Source organism: Notamacropus eugenii, chromosome 6, assembly GCF_028372415.1.
Source record: "Notamacropus eugenii isolate mMacEug1 chromosome 6, mMacEug1.pri_v2, whole genome shotgun sequence".
Classification (NCBI taxonomy): domain Eukaryota; kingdom Metazoa; phylum Chordata; class Mammalia; order Diprotodontia; family Macropodidae; genus Notamacropus; species Notamacropus eugenii.
The window spans coordinates 368,359,789-368,377,882 of record NC_092877.1 but is presented as its reverse complement, the minus strand read 5'-3'; the positions used below and the strand labels follow the sequence as shown (position 1 = coordinate 368,377,882).

The 18,094-nt window shown below is 43.4% G+C and overlaps 1 protein-coding gene across 2 annotated transcripts in view; it reads left to right on the top strand.

Moving 5' to 3' along the window:
* The first annotated feature begins 1,395 nt into the window (after positions 1–1,395).
* LEKR1 (leucine, glutamate and lysine rich 1) overlaps positions 1,396–18,094 on the top strand; it is a 180,051-nt gene continuing 163,352 nt past the window's right edge. For both annotated transcript variants that reach the window (XR_011969148.1, XM_072618650.1), the window contains exons 1-2: positions 1,396–1,530; positions 8,485–8,573. Coding sequence is in view for 1 of the 2 variants with exons in the window: in XM_072618650.1 (XP_072474751.1) it covers positions 8,526–8,573 (48 nt within the window). In the remaining variant the exon portion in view is untranslated. The remainder of the gene's footprint in view (positions 1,531–8,484; positions 8,574–18,094) is intronic.

The window sequence follows — 18,094 nt, the reverse complement described above, 5'->3', positions numbered from 1 at the left end:
AGGCATAAAGATTAAAAAACGGTAGTCATCCTAAAAGAGCTTAAAACCTCCTGGGGAGGGGGAGAGGAGCAGACTACTGTCCAGAGCTTTCAGAAGTCTTTAATCCTGGAGAGACTTCAATAGAGCAGCTCCATGAGCAGAACACTTAATTCCAGTTTGAGGTAAGGGCCAGGGCAGGAGTCTTCCAGCTCCCTGAACCAAGGACTGTATGCCCTTGGATGAAATCAAGTGGGAGCCCGGATCCAGTCCTGCAGCTGCGGGCTCCCCACATTGCTCCCAGGCACTGTGTTGCTGGGCAGCCTGGCCTCGGGACGCTGAAGGAACTTGCCTTTACCTGTGGTGAGCAGCTTTTTCCACTGGTGGAGGGCACTGCACAACCCTGGCCTAATTCTCATCGTGCTTTATCTCTGGGCAGCGCAGCCAACGCGTGCTCTGCAGCACGTGGAGGAGCTCATGCCTTTGCTGGCACGCACAGCACCCCCCCCCTTTGCCCCGAAGGACTCTGCCCGCTCCCTGGGCTGACTGCCCTCTGTGCCCCCTCTCCTCCCAGTTCCCTATCGGTTTATGCCTGTTCACCCTTTTTAAGAGGAAACAAACCACATTATGGGGATTATATGTTACATGCACCCCTCCTCCCTCATCTCCAAGAAGAAACAGACCACGTGGGGGGGAAATAACGCATGTGGGCATTGCCCCAGTGGGGTCTCGGAGTCGGACATGACTGAAGGGGGCGAACAGCAACACTGGTCGCGAACGCTCGTGACTGGGGTCCTGCAGGGGCCTTCCCTGCAGGGTGCACGCAGCACGTGGCTGGGAGAGTCCCCAGGTGCATCACGGGCCTCGTGGGGTCCCTGGGGGCATCATGGCCCCTCCGGGATGGACGCGAACACGCGCCTGCCCACGACCCCTCCTGGCCGGGGAGCTCGGGAGAGTGGCAGACGAGGGGGATCCGGATAACGTGGGGGGGGGGGGCGCGTGGGCTGCTGTCACGCGGGATTCTGCAGGGGGCTCGGACTCGGGCTCAGCGCCCACGGGGGCTCCCGCAGGGCCGCCCCACACAAACACCGCGGTCTGCGGGAGGGGCAGGGGCCGCTCCTGGACCAACGAGCCTCTAGGCCTCAGGTTCCCCATCTGTCACACGGGGCAAGGCGGGCTGCATGACGCACCGGAAGGGCCCACGAGGGGGGCGGAGGGGCTCTGACAGCCGTGCCTCTCAGAGAGAGTCTAGCCCCCAGCTCCGCTTCCGCACCCCCTGCCAACAGCCCCCGCACCGCCGCCCCTCACTTCCCCTCTCCATTCATTTCCAATTACCCCGCCCCGCGCATGCGCAAGCGTGATGACCACGGTCCCGGCCCGAGGGACCTGCGCGCGCACTCTGGAGAGTGGGGGCGGGCCGAGGTGGAAAGGCGAGCCCGCGCTTCCGCGTAGGCGGCGTGGGCCATGACGTCATCACGTCCCGACGTCTCCCGGGAGCGCGGTTGCCTAGGTGACTGGGAAAGCCGTTTTCGACCCTGCGGAGCCGAGGTCGAGGTGAGACGCCGGCTACGCTTCTCCGGGCCTGGGGCGGGGACGCTGCCCCTTCCCCGGGCGCAGCCGGGACCTTGATCCTGAGGGGCCTCGTCAGCGGGGGCTCTGCGAGGGAGGGGCCGAGAGCGTGGGGGGCTTGCTCCCTTGGCCCCGCGGCCGCGTGCTCCCCGCCTTGGCGCCCCCTCCTCCCCTGCCCATCCCCCCTCCCCATCCCTCCTCCCCTGCCCATGCCTCTCCCTCCTCCCCTGCCTATGCCCCATCCCTTTCCCTCCTCCCCTGCCCCTCCCCCCTCCCCCATCCCTCCTCCCCTGCCTATGCCCCATCCCTCTCCCTCCTCCCCTGCCCATCCCCCATCCCTCTCCCTCCTCCCCTGCCCATCCCCCATCCCTCCTCCCCTGCCCATGCCCCATCCCTCTCCCTCCTCCCCTGCCCATCCCCCATCCCTCTCCCTCCTCCCCTGCCCATCCCCCCCTCCCTCCTCCCCTGCCCATCCCCCCTCCCTCCTCCCCTGCCCATCCCCCATTCCTTCTTCCTTCTTGTCCCTCCTCCCCCTTTCATTCCTTCTCTCTGTCCCGCTTCCCCCCTCCATCCCTCCTTCCTTCTTCCTCCTGCTCTCCTCCCTTAACCTCGTCCCTCTTCTCATCCCCCGTTTCATCCTTCCCTCCTCTCCCTCCTTTGTCTCCTTCCCTTCTGTTCCATCCTCCTCTGCTATCCCCATTTTCAACTCGTTTCCCTCTTTCCACCTCTCCTCTCTTCGTTTCTTTTCCTTCCATCCTCACGTCCTTCTAGCTCCATCCCCATCTCTTCTGTCTCATTCCCTCCATCTCCTTCCTGCATTCCCACCCCTCCCTCCATCCCCCGGGGTTCTCTCCCTTTATTTCCCATCCCCTCTTCTCCATCCTTTCCCCTTTCTTTTTCCTGAGACAGCTGATGGCCAGGTGGTTAGCGCTGGATCACTGGGCTGTAGTTCAAATCTGACCTCAGACACTTAGTAGCCTATGACCTTTGACCACCATTTGCCTCAGTCTCCTCCATTATACAATAGGGATAATAAGAGCACCTATCTTGTGGGTTGTTGTAAGGATCAAACGAGATAATACTTGTGAAAAAGCATTTAGCCCAGTGCCCAGCACAGAGTAGGTGCTATATAGATTCCTTTCCCTTCCTTATCCATCCTCCTTTCTGCTCTCCGCCTTCTTCTCTGCCTTTCACCTTCTTTCTATTTTCCTCATCTCCCCTCCCCCTTTCTCCTTCTCCTCTCCTCCTTTAAACCCAAATCTTCCCTCCTGCTTTGCTTCCTTTTGTCCCTCTCCCTCTCTTCTCCACTTGAGCCTCTACCCCTTCCCTGATTTCCCCTCTTTGTGCCTTACTGGCTGACTTCCTTTCAAAACAGGTCACTCTATAGAGTCATGAGGCCTCTCTGTTCACCACCCCCCCCTTCTTTCCCTGCTTCCACACTCCACACTTGTCAGTAGTCCTTCAGGAAAGGGCCAAGGTTTACACAGTTGCCTCAAGCACCATTTTTAAAGCCTTGCCAATTTTCTGGCGAGTGAGGAAACGAAGCAGAGCACTTGGCCCTTCCAAGGAAGATATTTAGGCTGGATTGATATTAGGAGCATTGCTCCCACCTACAGAGGGGCCATGGGGAACAGGCATGAGTCAATAGCCCATGATTGCCCTGATGGAGTGAGGAGGGCTCAGTCACAGCTTCTGAGCAGCTATTTGGTGCTCTTCCCCAATGTGTGATGAGTTCAGAGGAAGCTCCCCAAGCTTAGAATGTGCTAGGACAGGCGCCTGGTGAGTAGGTAGGACTTGGCTCCCTTGATAATTGCCTTGATGAAGTTGAAACCAAGACAAAGATGGGACGTTTTTGGTGGGCCTTTACTGCTCTCCTGCAGTCCTTAAATCAGCCTTCCCACTTTCCCCCTGGCAAATTTCCCAACCTGTTCTCCTTGGGTTACCAGCCCTGTCAGTCTGGACTGGTGACCACCATCCCACCTTCCTAAGAAGATGGGTACTGAGAAGAGCCCTGTCACCATCCTTTCTCTCTATCTCACAGGTTCTCTCCAGGCCTCACTCACCCTTTTGTTCTTAGGTCTCTGAGCCTAAAATTCCCTTACTCCTTGCCACGGTTACCTTACCACCTTCTGGGGGCCATCATTGGTCCTCCTGATCTATATCTGACCTCTGGACCCAAATGGCTGTGGAGGAGAAAGTGAGGCAGGTGTCTTTGCACAGCCCTGCCTCACTTAAATCCAATTCACTTGCACATCATGGCATCACCCTTGTGATGTCGAGGTCCTCTTCAAGAACAAAGGACAAACAACAAGCACCTCCCAAACATTTATTAAGTATCTACTACTATATGGAAGGCACTGTTCTAGTCACCAGCGCAAAAACACCCAAAGAACTGGTTTCTGCCTTTAAGGATCTCCTGATTTCTTATGTGGTGGTGGTGGGAAGTGGGCAGAGGAGTCCTGGTAGCCATCCTTCCTCATCTGGCCACAGGCCCAGGCTGCTGTATCATATCGGTAAAGCCCTTCCATATCTCCACTCACCTACCCTAGGACCCGCTTGTCCTCTTTCTAAAACACATGCATGTCTTTTCTGCCCCTTTTATCAGTCACCTATGACCTGAATCTACTGCTCTCCTGACGCTTCTCTCTGTGAAACCTATTGAAAAGGCAACATTTACTTCTGTCCCTGATGCCTGCTTATGTGGAGACAGCCCTGACTTCCCGAAGGCCCTGTCAGAAGCTTGAGGCCCCTGGCAGGTTCTGCCTCTGGAGAAGTGGTGTGATGTGTGACCTCAGGCAGGCAGGTTGATTACCTGAACTACCACTTCCTCATCTGTAAAATGGGCATGGTGATGGTGCCCTGCAGTACCTGCCTCACAGGCCTCTTGCAAGCCTTAAATAAGGTGACATTTGCAAAGGGTCTGCAGCTGTGTGTGTGTGTGTATATACATATGTGTGTGTATGTGTGTACACACGTACCATACACATGCATACACACACATATATGCACATACATGGTATGTATTACCAAGTGGAGAAGGCATCCTGTAAAGCCACTGTTTGGAATTCTAGCTTTGTTCCCCTGGGCCCAGCCCAGGTAAGGTCAGAGAGGATAAGAATAATAACTAACATTTATGTAACTTTAAGGCTTGAAAAGCTCTTTATGTGTATTATCTCATTTGATCTTTACAATATCCCTGGGAGGGAGATGCTATTATTATTCCCATTTTACAGATGAGGAAACTGAGGCAGACAGAGGCTGCAATTAGTCCAGCATCCCCCCCCACTAGTAAGTATCTGAGGCAGGATTTGAACCCAGGTTTTCCTGACACTTTAAGTCTATGCTTTATCCATTTGTGCCATCATTCAGTTTGACTTTGAAGTGATGAAATTTTCAACCAAAGCAAATCTGGTGCTGAGCTGTAGAGGGATTATATTGGTACCAGTCTGTATCTGTAGTACCTGTAAGACAACAGGCCTCTACTCCTTTGGCCTTCTTGTTACTTTATAATCTCGTTTTTCCCCTTGGTTCTTACCACCTTATAGAAACGCTATCCAGTGACACCCTCATGTACATATCACATGCTCTTGCTCGTGTTCATTCTTGACCTCTCTGCATCATCTGACGCTGTCCATCTTCTTGAAATATTTGCCCCTTGGCTTCCACTAGCCTGGTTTCCTCCTACCCATCCTGACTGCTCCATCTGTTTCCATCAGTGTTTCCTCTTTTCCCACCCCATAAATGCAGCTGTTCCCTTAGACTCTGTCTTAGGCTTTCTTCTTTATTTATGATTTAGGGGGGAAAGTACTGACCTTGAGGTCCAAAGACTTGATTTGGAGTCCTATCTTAGCTGTTTACTAGCTGTGTGACTTTGGACTGATCATTTCAGAGCCTCCCTTTCCTTATCTGTTAAAGGTTGATTAAAATACTTGTAGTACCTGCCACATGGGATTGCTTTAAGGAAAGGGCTTTATAAAGCTTATTATTGGATTATTACTATTACATCATCTATTTCTGCAAATTTCAACTATCTGTCACTTTTTTTGTGGATCATTCCCAAGTCTCTTATCTCCTGCCCTGGTGTCTTACTACAATCTCAATGTGCCCCCAACAGAACTTACTGTTGTCACCCTTCAGCAAGCTCCTCCTCTTTGTTGTTGAGTCATTTCCCATCTGGGGTTTCCTTGGCAAAGATACTGAAATGATTTGCCATTTCCTTCTCCAGTTCATTTTACAGAAGAGAAAACTGAGGCAAACAGGGTGAAATGACTTCCCCAGGGTCACACAGCTAATAAGTGTCTGAGGCTGGATTTGAACTTGGGTCTTCTATCCACTGCAGCGCCATCCAGCATCTCTACCCAGACTTGAAACTTTGGACCTAAGCCCTTTCTCTTCTTCATCCTTTACACCCAATCAGTCTCTGACTTCTGTTGTTTCTACATCACAATTAGTTCTTTCAAATCCATCCCACTTTCTCTATTCCTACTGATATTACAAAAGACCAGGCCCACATTACTTTGAAAAAAAAATGTTTTATTCATACCCCTTGTCATTATGTCACAGTCATTTAGGAGGGAAGAAAAGCCCAATCCTCCCTCCTTAAGATCAAATCTTCCCTTGAAATAACAATAAAAAGTGTAAGTACAGAAAGTATTCAGGCCAGCCCTCTAGCTGCCACTGCATACAGCCTGTTGATTTCGTCCGTTTTTTGCTGAATCTGGCCACTTATCTGTTTGGGAATCCTTGTTACTTCTTGGTGGGCTGTTGCAATAGCATCAAGAGGGCTCTCCTGCCCATTGGAGAACGATTCCTCTTTTACGATCTTGCCACAATAATTTTGTTGACACTTTCATTAACTCCCTGTTGCATCTCTATGAAGCTCAGACCCTACCTCTGGTGTTCTTGCCCCAATCCACCAACTCTAACCTAATGTTCCTTGTCTTCCATAAATGTACTTGGTTCTCTGGCCAAAATGCCTACTCTGCCCCGATGGTGACCCACCGTTCACTGCTTAGGGACTTTGTTAATCCTGTCTGCTCTCCTTGAAGAACCTTCCCAGCCTTGTGACTTGTCAGAGCCCTGACCATTCCCAAGACCCAGGCCCAGCTCAAACATTCTCCCATAATGAGACCTTCTTTAGAACCGTTGGCTGGACTGGAGCTCTCCCACCTTGGAAACTTCATTATACTTTCTTTGTATCTCTCTTGCGAAACTCATACTCAGGCTTGTATTATACCAAGTCATGGATCCATCTTAACCCATCCTTTAGAGTCTAAGCTACTTGACAATAAGAATTGTTTCTTCTTCTTCTCTGTGTCTCTCTTGAACATTTAGATAATATTTATTGAATGAGTGAATGAATTTTCTTTAGGTGGCATAGTGGTATCTTGTGGTATCTTGACCACACTATTTGGATATGCATAGAGACATTTGTGCAGTCATTCTTATAGTGAGATATATCATGCAGAGTTATAATAATACGTGCCTTAATACCATTTTTCCATGCTAACAAAAGATTGTTGAAAAGGTACTTGGCCTGTAGATATCTGTAACTATATATCTATATCATATCCGAGAAATAAATAGAAAATAACATACCATTCCACAGTAAACCTTCTGAGGTCAAATAAAGTTATGAGGAATTCCTACTAATATTTCTAGTAAAAAAAAACCATTAAAGTCAAAATAATGTATCAACCTCATACAGTATGGGATTGAGAATCCAGAGTCTAAGGATAACAGTAAGAAAAAATACTGTTAGTACTTATCTTGTTAATTTTCCATCCTCACAATAGATTGTTATCCATGACTTGGTCTGTTCTATGCTAATGTCAGTTTGTTCTGAGATACAAAAAAAGAATGATGATAGATTCTGTTGCGGTCTGTATGGAAGAATAAGATGCTAATATTATACTTTTTTCACAATGACCTTGAATAATTAGGAAGGGTGTTTGTTTTAACAAATAAAATAATTAATCTTCTCCCCCAGTGGCAGCAAACATCTGAATAATATAAAAGGACCCAAAGTGCTGCTAAGGAGAGAATGGTATTTGAACAGTAATTGATCCCTGGAGCATGTGGGCAAGGCATTCTGTTCCCTTGGCCAGTGGTAGGAGGAGGGAGATACTAAAAAAAAATATAACAACAACCACCCTCCCCTGTCTTGAGAACATTCTGGCCTTTTGAATGATGCATAGAGAACTTAAACCTTTCTTAAGGAATAATCATCAAATAACAATCCATTAAAGGAAAATGTTTGCATTAAGAGATTATGCTATCTCCACTGACAATAAAATATTGGCACAGTCTTTTGGTGCGTTGATAAAAAGCCTCTTGCCTACTCTCTGTGTGTTTTTTGGCACAAATTTTAATGGAAGAAACTGAAATATAAATATTTTGATTTTTACATTTTCATTAAAAAAGTATGCCAGAATAAACTGTCATCCCTATCATATTCTGAGTTAAAGTACTGTGTTTAATCATTGTTTTACTAGTAATTTTTTTCATAAATTGAGATTTTCAAAATGAAACAAGTAAATGTATGTATATTTATACATATGTGTGTATATACATATGTACGTTTAAAGTTTAAGATTTTGACCTCTGTTCTCTATTTCTGTGCAAGTAGTGGTTAGACATTACTAAAGAAAATACTTTTAGGCCTTAAGAGTCCTAAGGAAGGGATTAGAAATGCTTTTTAAGAGTAGGAGTCATAAGAGCACATTGTTCACCCAGCAGAGTAGCCAGTAACTTGATTTTTCCTGTGATTTAGAATAACTGGGTATTGTGAGAAAACTCAAGGTCAATGAAACTTCTATTGAAATAGTGATTATATAGAAAGACATCCTCAAAAATTCCCACAAATTTATATTTGCTGCTTAACTTTCCCCTCAATTAGATAAGAAATTCTGACTGTTTGTGATTATCAACATTTTTTAGGTATTTACCTTCTGACTTGTATAAGTGTGTCTTGGGAAAGTATGGACCGCCACATTCCCATACATGCATTGCCTGAAGAAATCCAAAAGGTATGACTTTTTACTGTTCTATCAAAACATTAGGACTGTTTTAGAATTAGGAGAATTAATTTGGAATTTTTCTCTATATTCTGTCCAGATTGTGTGGGGAGATGAAAGGGTTTTTAATAAGTATGGATGTGGCACTTAGTTGTGTTTCCATCAACAGTTCACAAGCCACCTTTTTGGCAGGTTGTTTTTTACAGCTTTATAAAAGAGAAGCCTGCTACAGGGCATCATTTGGTTGCATTTTTGTACTGCTAGATTTGCTCTGACTTCCCAGGCAGTCCCGTGTCCTCAGATGAGCTGCCTGACAAAGAATTATTGTCAGCCTTTTCAGGTTTATGTGTGACAGACCTTCATACTTTGGTTACAAGTGACCATGAGCTGTTTCTGTGCTGTCATGGATCCTAGACTGCCGATTCAGTGTTCGGTGCTGTATCTTCTCGTGGTCCCTTCCTTGGCTACCATCATGGTTGCTGACATGCTGTTTCTACTTCTCTATGTATCACACAGCCAGCATTCTTGCTGTAGGTAGAGGCCCAACAAGTCCAAGACTCCATTCTTAACCCAGGCTCAGATGGCAGAACAGGACGTTTAAACCAAAGCACTGAATTTGCGTTTCCTCTTTTGTTCAAGTTAGGAGGCAAGTGTAGAAGCAGGGACTGGGCTGCTTAGGCAGCAGTTCAGGGTGAAAAAGTGATCCTGTCCACTTTCCTTCCTGGAGTAATCAGTCAGTAGGAAGCAACTGGACAACCCTGAGGAATGAGGATGATGGAAGGCTTTGCAGATAAACTTTTCTTTCAGTTGATAGGAGGGCATGCTGTGTGTCCAGAGCATGGTTGTAGGAACAGCAGAGATACAAAGATGCACCACAAGGGTCCTGCATGAAAACGTTTGTAATCTAGTTATGGAGAAAACCAGACCAAAATGAATAATACAAGAAGTGTGTCATTGAGGGGTACTGGGTGATGAACATGTAGGAATTCAGAAGAAGCCAAGAACTATGTGGATTGCTTCCTGAAAGGGACAGAAGCAGAGTTCAGTGTTGAAGGATGTTCAGGTGGTGATTTGGGGAGGCAGAAAGGAGGAGGGAACATATTGCAAGGTCTTGAGTTGGAAGGAGTAGGGAGATGGGGTCATGTGGGGAAGGAGGTAAGGTTGGAGAGTTCCAGTGGGACAACTTTGAGTGCCTGGCTCCAGAGGTCTGCTGTTCTGGCAGGGGGACACCCAAAAAAATGCAGGAATGGCAGAATGAAAATTTGCTTTGTAATAAGTAGCCCTTAAAAATTCAGTTCCTGTTTGGAAATAAAAGGTAGTGAAATCCACCTCCACCAGTCCTGCTTTCCTCTGACTGTCTTATATCGAGGGAGAAAGAAGGGCTGCAGACTGATCTCTTGGCTGATGTTCCTGGATTCCCCATCTTACGGTCCTAGATCTTTCCTATCCACTGACAGGCTGTTTCTTACGTGAAGACCTTTGTCTGCTGAGCAGGAGGACTGCTAGACCAACTTCCCTGACTGGACTTCAGTGTTCACCTCTCCCTCCCAATAGAGTTGTCCAGTTTTGTGATCTGTCCAAAGTTATTGGGAACCTCATCTGTCTCTGCCTTCTTGAAGAACCCACAACTGCACAGTCCCTGGGGTCAGAATTCCACCTAGAATCAAATAAGTAATTCTATTAAAGGTTTTAGTATATTGTTCTTAGTATATTGAGAACTGAAATGAAAATATCTTTTCTCTCAGCAAAATAGCAATTTTAAAATCCTCTGAGAAATAAAGATAACCACAAGAATATTATTCTCATTAGCAAAAAGCTATAAATTGTTTTTCTGTAGTTTTTTTCACCAAGGTACATATTTATATGTAAATTTTTTAAAAAGCAACCTTGAAAAACATATGCTGCTCATTTAACAAAATTGAAACAGGACTTATCCTTTTAAAATTGGTGACAAAATGAATGTTTGTCATAGGATTTTTGCCCTAGGAGTTCTTTATTAGCCTGGTACACAAAGTAAAATCAAGTGTCTGGAGTTGTTTATTTTGCCAAACAGAAGAGGTGGTGTGAGAGCTGGAGAGCAGCCTGTTCTTTTGGGATAACAATCCCTTTCCCTCCCTGTAACAGCTCATTTTGTCCTCTTTCAGTAAAGTAATTTTAGTCTTGTGGAACTTTGAAATTTATTCAGAATAACAGTTTTATATTTCTGAGCACAGATTGTGACTGCCAGAAGAAATAAACTTAATTTTCCAGGTTGTTCTGGGCCACTGTAGCGAGGGTCAGATTTTGTGTTGAGTCAAAAAAGAGGGAAAAGAAAATAAAGATGATCATTGGAACCCTGGCTCAAGTGTCCTGGAAAGAACGGTGTGATGCTTTGTTCTTTGGTTTTGTTTTTGACAAATCATTTAAAACAGAAATTTTAACAGAAAAAAAGGAAAAGGAAGCTTATACTTTTTGAAAACTACTCTTGCACAGCCTGTGTTTACCTTCTTTACAACTGGTTATTTTGGTTTCTGTAGATTTCTTTGTGATTTTTCTTTATCTTTGAACTTTTTCCTTTAATTTTTCCTTTAATTTTTTTCTTATTCATCACCAAATTATGCTTTCCAATGATATTTTATTAGAATGAACAATATTTTCCAGATATTGACTTTTAAGTCACTGCTCAATGTTGATGGTTATATGACCTTGGCATCCCTGAGAATATGAGATCTCATGGTCTTCAGTGAACATGATTTTGGAGAGCATCAACAGGCTCTAGGAGAGGGTTGGACATAATTTTCACCTCTTCAGTACTGGGTTGGTGGTGACAGGCTTAGAAAGAGGAGAAGGCAGCCGTTGTAGGCTCAGAGGAGGTTGCCCAATGTATGTATTAAAGGATGGCATGGTTGGGAACCTAGAATTTACCAAGGAGCTAGCTGCATGTCTGGAGCAGTTCCTTTCACCTTTCTTTATCCATTAAATGAGGAGTATGGACTATTGGACCTCAAAGGGTCCTGTCACATGACCCTTCTCAGACTTAGCTTCTTCTACAAAATGATGAAGTTGTCCTAGATAATCATAACTGAAGTATTTTACTTTAAATGATTTCAAATCACTTTATATTGACTAAGAAATTTAAGCCTTATAAAAAAAAAACCTATATGAGACAGAAATTGCTATTTCAGGTCCATTTTATGGATAAAAGCTGAGAAAAGTGAGGTGAATGATACCTTCCACTGTCATTCCTTCCAGTTGCTCCTCACTCTGCTCTCAAACTCTTTCCTCCAGTATTTAGTAGCCAAAGCAGTGTATAGGGTTTCTTTCATTTCTAAAAACTGTAATTTTTATAATCAAGACTGGTTGAGGGGAGGGTTGCATTCGCAGATTGTGTATGGTCTTGTTACAGAAAAGTGAAGAAGAGAACCGAACAATTGTAGAGTTGGAAAGGACCTTACCACCTCATTGTGCAGGCCAGGAAGTCCAAGAAATCCATGCACACTTATAGTCAGTTAGTGGCAGAGGAGGCAGAATTAGAATCCAGCTCCTAACTCCCTGGCCCATTGCCCTTTTTGCTGTGAATGGCAACACTCTCCCCTTTCCTTGGAGAAGGCTTTACTGCAGCGGGGCAGGAGGGCTACATTTTCTGGGGGCTCAGAGGCTCTCCATGTCCTGGGAAGGGAGAAAGACATCTATCCTGTAGAAGGCATCTCTATGTTCTTTAGGTGATTTCTCTTTCTGGTAATAAATAAAGCAAGTGGTTGAAATATATCCACATTGATATATGGAGGAATTACTTTGTGTCTATTAATATTGCATGTTAATATCTCAGGGTCAATACTTTTAAAGTTTATTGTTTTCTAATTGCAGAAAGTGACTATCTCATCATTTATAAGGAAATAGTTAATTACGACATTTGCTCAGTGAAAACAAATAAAATAAGTAAAATAAGCTTGTACTGAACCACCCACATTGGTGGGAATTTTCTTGAAGTAGCTGTTTATTTGGCTTTTCCTTTCTCCTTTTGCACGTGGAAACAACTGGGTCACTTTACCCTAGAGGAGCTGGGGTGGCCATTGTTAAACCCACCAAGGGATTCCTGAGGTTTTTGCTGCCTTCTAAGAGAACCAGCACCTGAATATAGAGTTTATGGTTGCAGAAATTCCTGAGGAGGCTCCTGAAGGCTCCCAGGGTCGGCTGCATTCATTAATTCATTGCACTAACAACGAATTGGAACGTAAGAGAATCGTGCTTATTTAAACTGGTAAATCCTAGTTTCTTGGTATGCTTGGAAAAGTTGACTGTTCCTCTGTATCACACACCCTCCCTGGAGGTTTCTCAAGCTTTGTCCAGGGCCCTCTTCTCTTAGGTCTCTAGACCAGGGGTTCTTAATCTTTTTAGTGCCAGAGGCCCCCATTTTCAGGCTGGTGAAGTAATGTTTCCCAGAGGAATATACTTATGTTTGTTTACTTGTTCTGTAAATACTATTTCATTTTTTCCAATTACATGTGAAGTAGCTTTCAGCATTTATTTTTATAAGATTTTGAGTTTCAAACTTTTTTCTCCCTCCCTTTACCCCATCCCCCCTCTCTAAGAGGACAGACAGTCTGATTTGGGTTATACATGTACAATCATGTAAATATGTTTCCACATTAGTCATGTGAAAGACCAGAACAAAAGGGAAAAACCACACACACAAAAAGTGAGAATAGGATGCTTTGATCTGCGTTCAAACTCTCTACTTCTTTCTCTGGATGTGGATAACATTTTCCATCATGAGTCCTTCGGAATTGCCCTAGATCATTGCATTGCTGAGAAGAGCTAAGTCCGTTTGAGTTGGTCATCCCAAATGTTGCTGTCACTGTGTGCGACGTTCTCCTGGTTCTCACTTCACTCAGCAGCAGTTCGTTTTTCAAAGGAATGTTTTTAAATACATAAAATAAAAATACATAAAATGTCAAAGGCAGCCACTTCTATTGAAATATAAATATCTTCTCCACATCACTAAAAACAAGAGAAATGAACATCACAACAACCCCAAGACTTCACCTTGCACCCTACCAACTGGGAAGAATGACAAAAGATAGGGATAATGAACGTTGGAAAGGTTGCAAGGAGATAGGCACTCTGGCACATTGGTGGTGGAGATGTGAATCAATACAACCACTTTGGCAAGCAATTTGTAATTATGCAAATAAAGTGATTAATATATCTTTACTCTTTGACCAGTGACTCTAAGGAAGCCATCAATAAGAAGAAAGTCGCCATATACACAAAAATTTTTACTGCAGCACTTTTTGTGATAGCAAACAAGTAGAAATAAAGTAGTTGCCCCTCAAATAGGGAATGGTTAAAGGGGTTAAGGAACATGAACATAATGGAATATGACCATCCTGGAGGAAATGATGAATGTGCTGAATATAGAGAAGCATGCAAAGAGCTCTATGAACTGATGCAGAGAGGTCAGCAGAGCCAAGAAAACCATGTACAGAGTGGCTACAGCAATGTAACTGAAATACTTCCCAAAGTGAATGTTGCAGAGTTACAAAGATCAACAGGACTTTAATGAAGAAACGTGAAAGAACACTCAACCTACCACTTTGTAGAGGCAGGAAATCATAAGCATTGCATATTGCTTGTATCTTCAGACTTTTTTTTTTTTGATGTATTGACTAGTTTTGGGTTTTTTCCTCTTTTATTGTCTTTAAAAGTGTTATTTGTTATATGGGAGGCATCTTTGGGAGGGAGAGAGGGATGCTGAGTGAAATTGGTGATGTAAAACGATAAAAATCAATAAAAGGCTTATTAAAAAAAAGAAATACAATTACCAAAATATTTCAGGAACCAAATTCACAGGCATAAGAGCCCCTAATGTAATGAAATTAATAAAAACTTTGTCATTATATAACAAATTGTTGTAGGGACTCATTTAGCAGTCTGGTGAAGTCTGTAGACTATCCTTCTTAGAATAATGTTATAAATTAAAAATAAATAGGATGACAAAGTTAACCTACTGTATTGAAATATAGTTTTCAAAATATGAAACAAAAAAAATCCCAGACTCGAGTTACAGAGAACTTTCTGATTTGTGCGGGCAGAAGTTCCTCACTAGAATGTTTCTTGCCATAGAGATGAAATCACAGATCCCATCCCTACTCCTCTTTCCCTTCCTACAAATAAAAGGAATAAACTTAAACCAAAGAGGTGACTCAGTCTCTTAATACTGCAATCCAAGGTGGTTCCAGAGGAAAGTCTATTCTCTCAGGCTCTTCCTATGTATGTATTGATTTGTTGTATCTTTACATTGGGGATTCAGAAATATTGTTGCTAATGGGTCAGAGAAAGCCCTCAGGTATGAAAACAAATATGGTGATAGGAAATATACTTGAGGTGGATACTTGGGTTGGGCCAGGTTTGGGAATAAATATATTTTTTTAATATTTAAATCTATTTGTTTATTTTTAGTTTTCAACATTCATTTCCACAAGATTTTGAGTTCCAAATTTTCTCCCCATCTTTCCCCTTCCCCCACTCCAAGATGGCATACATTCTGATTATCCCTTCCCCCTGTCTGCCCTCCCTTTTGTCATTCCCCTTTCTTATCCCTTCTCTTTTACTTTTTTGAAGAGCGAGATAGATTTCTGTACCCCATTGCCTGTATATCTTATTTCCCAGATGCATGTATAAACAATTTTTTTAACATTTGTTTTTAAAACTTTGAGTTCCAAATTCTCTCCCTTCTTCCCTCCTCGCCCACCCCCATTGATAAGACAAGCAATTCAATATAGGTTTTACATGTGTAGTTATGCAAAACACCTCCATAACAGTAATGTTGTGAAAGACTCCTTCCATCCTATCCCACCCCTCAGTTATTCTATTTTCTCCTTTGACCCTGAAACTTTTCTACCTGCTCCCCCAATCTGACCTCCTTTCTATCATCTCCCCCTCTTACCTCCTTCCTCTCTACTGTCCTGTAGGGTAAGATACCCAATTGAGTGTGTATGTTATTCCCTCCTTAAGCCAAATCTGATGAGAGTAAGGTTCACTCATTTCTTCTCACCTCCCCCATCTTTCCCTCCATTGTGAAACCTTTTTCTTGCCTCTTTTATGTGAGATAATTTACCTCATTCTATTTCTTCCTTGCTCCTCCCAATATATTCCTCTCTCACTCCTTAATTTTATTTTTAGATATCATCCCTTCATATCCAACTCACCCTGTGTTCTTTATCTATTTGTCTATCTATCTGTCTGTCTGTCTATCCATCTATTTCCTCCAACTACCCTAATACTGAGAAAGGTCTCATGAGTTACAAATATCTTTCCATGTAGGAAAGTAAACAGTACAGCTTTAATAAGTCTCTTATGATTTCTCTTTTCTGTTTACCTTTTCATGCTTCTCTTGATTCTTGTATTTGAAAGTCAGATTTTCTGTTTAGCTCAGGTCTTTTCATCAAGAATGCTTGAAAGTCTTCTATTTCATTAAACGCCCATTTTTTACCCTGAAGGATTAACTCAGTTTTGCTGGGTAGGTGATTCTTGGTTTTTATCCTAGCTCCTCTGACCTCTGGAATGTGTTCCAAGCCCTTCAATCCCTTAATGGAGAAGCTGTTAGATCATGTATTATCCTGATTGTACTTCCACAATACTCGAATTGTTTCTTTCTAGCTGCTTGCAGTATTTTCTCCTTGACCTGGGAACTCTGGAATTTGGCCACAATATTCCTAGGAGTTTTTCCTAGAGGCAATCAGTGAATTCCTTCAATTTCTATTTTACCCCCTGGTTCTAGAATATTAGAGCAATTTAGCTTGATAATTTCTTGAAGGATGATATCTAGGCTCTTTTTTTGATCATGGCTTTCAGGTAGTCCAATAATTTTAAAATTATCTCTCCTGGATCTGTTTTCTAGGTCAGTGGTTTTTCCAAAGACATATTTCACATTGTCTTCTATTTTTTGATTCTTTTGGCTTTGTTTTGTAATTTCTTGATTTCTCATAAAGTCATTAGCTTCCATTTGCTCCATTCTAATTTTTAAGGAATTATTTTCTTCAGTGAGCTTTTGGATCTCCTTTTCCATTTGGCCAGTTCTTCTTGTTAAGGCATTTTTTTTCCTCATTGGCTTTTTGGACTTCTTTTGCCATGTGGGTTAGTCTATTTTTTAAGGTGTTATTTTCTTCAGTATTTTTTTTTGGGCTCCTTTAGCAAGCTGATGACTCAGTTTTCATGATTTTCTTGCCTCACTCTCATTTCTCTTCCCAATTTTTCCTCTATTTCTCTTACTTGATTTTCAGAATCCTTTTTGAGCTCCTCCATGGCCCGCAACCAATTCATATTCCTCTTGGAGGCTTTTGATATAGGAGCTTTGACTCAAGTAAGATTTTATAGTCTGAGTTCTTTCATGATGTTTACTCATCTTCCTAGCCAAATACTTGACTTTCTATCTCTTTGTCTAGGTAGAACTCTTCTTCCAGGGGGTGGGTGTGGGGGTGGGTGTACTGTCCCAGGCTTTAGGGATTTTGTATCAGCCATCTGAGCCCCCACAGTCTGTGGATTCAGAATTCCAGAAGCAGCCTGTGCCTGCCCCTGGCTGCCTCTGCCACCACCCTCACTGCCTGGGGCTAGGGCCAGACCCAGCCAGACCACATCCTCCTCTTTTGCCTAGGTCTCACAGAGTTTTCCCACTGACCTTTTTGGCATTTGGCATTTTGGGAAAGATGATTTTCACTTGCTTTCAATGTTGTTGGGAGATGAATCTGAAAAAGAGGCATTCACTGAACAGCTGAAGTTCTCAAAGCGCAAACAGAGCATTAAAAAAGTGTATCTGGGATTTTATTTTTAAATAGCTCATTTGTTGGGGATCCTCCCTCCTTTGAAGGGCATCACAGGAAATACATAAATATCAGGTCAGTCTGACTCATCCTCTTGTAACAGAGAATAGTGCAGCCCCCTTTCTTTGCTTACAGTGTGTGCTGACAAACACATTGGAGAGTAAAGCTAGAAATAGGTTTCCATAGACTCTCAACAACTTCCCTTCCCAACTTACCTTATTGAATAAAGTAATTATAGTCTATCATGACTTTTCAGTCTGGCAGAAGTATCAAATGTATAAGCTTATAAGGTGACTATTGAGTGAGTTAGAAAGCATGACAATCTCCACGTTTGTTTGCAGTTTTAGTGCAGAAAATTATGCAAAGTATATGGTGGTGTGGGAATCTGTCATTTGCTTAATTACATCAAAGGCATGTTATCTCTGAGAAATTTAGGGTAGATGTGGATGTAGCATGGACTTGTATAGAAAAATCACTGGGCCTCCCTGGGCCTCGGTGTCTTTATTTGTCAAATGAACAGGGTTTGTTTAGGTCTCAGCGGTTTCGTCCACTTCTAATATTCTGTAGTCCTGGGATTCTAAGGCAAGAGGCCTTTCCAGCCTGATTACTTTATAACCGGCCTGATTACTTTATAACCATTTTGATCATAATCTATAGCATTCAGTTTATTTGAACTCAAACTTTTTTAAAGCTTGTACTGTGAGCAACCACTCTCTTGAATATACTAAGGGA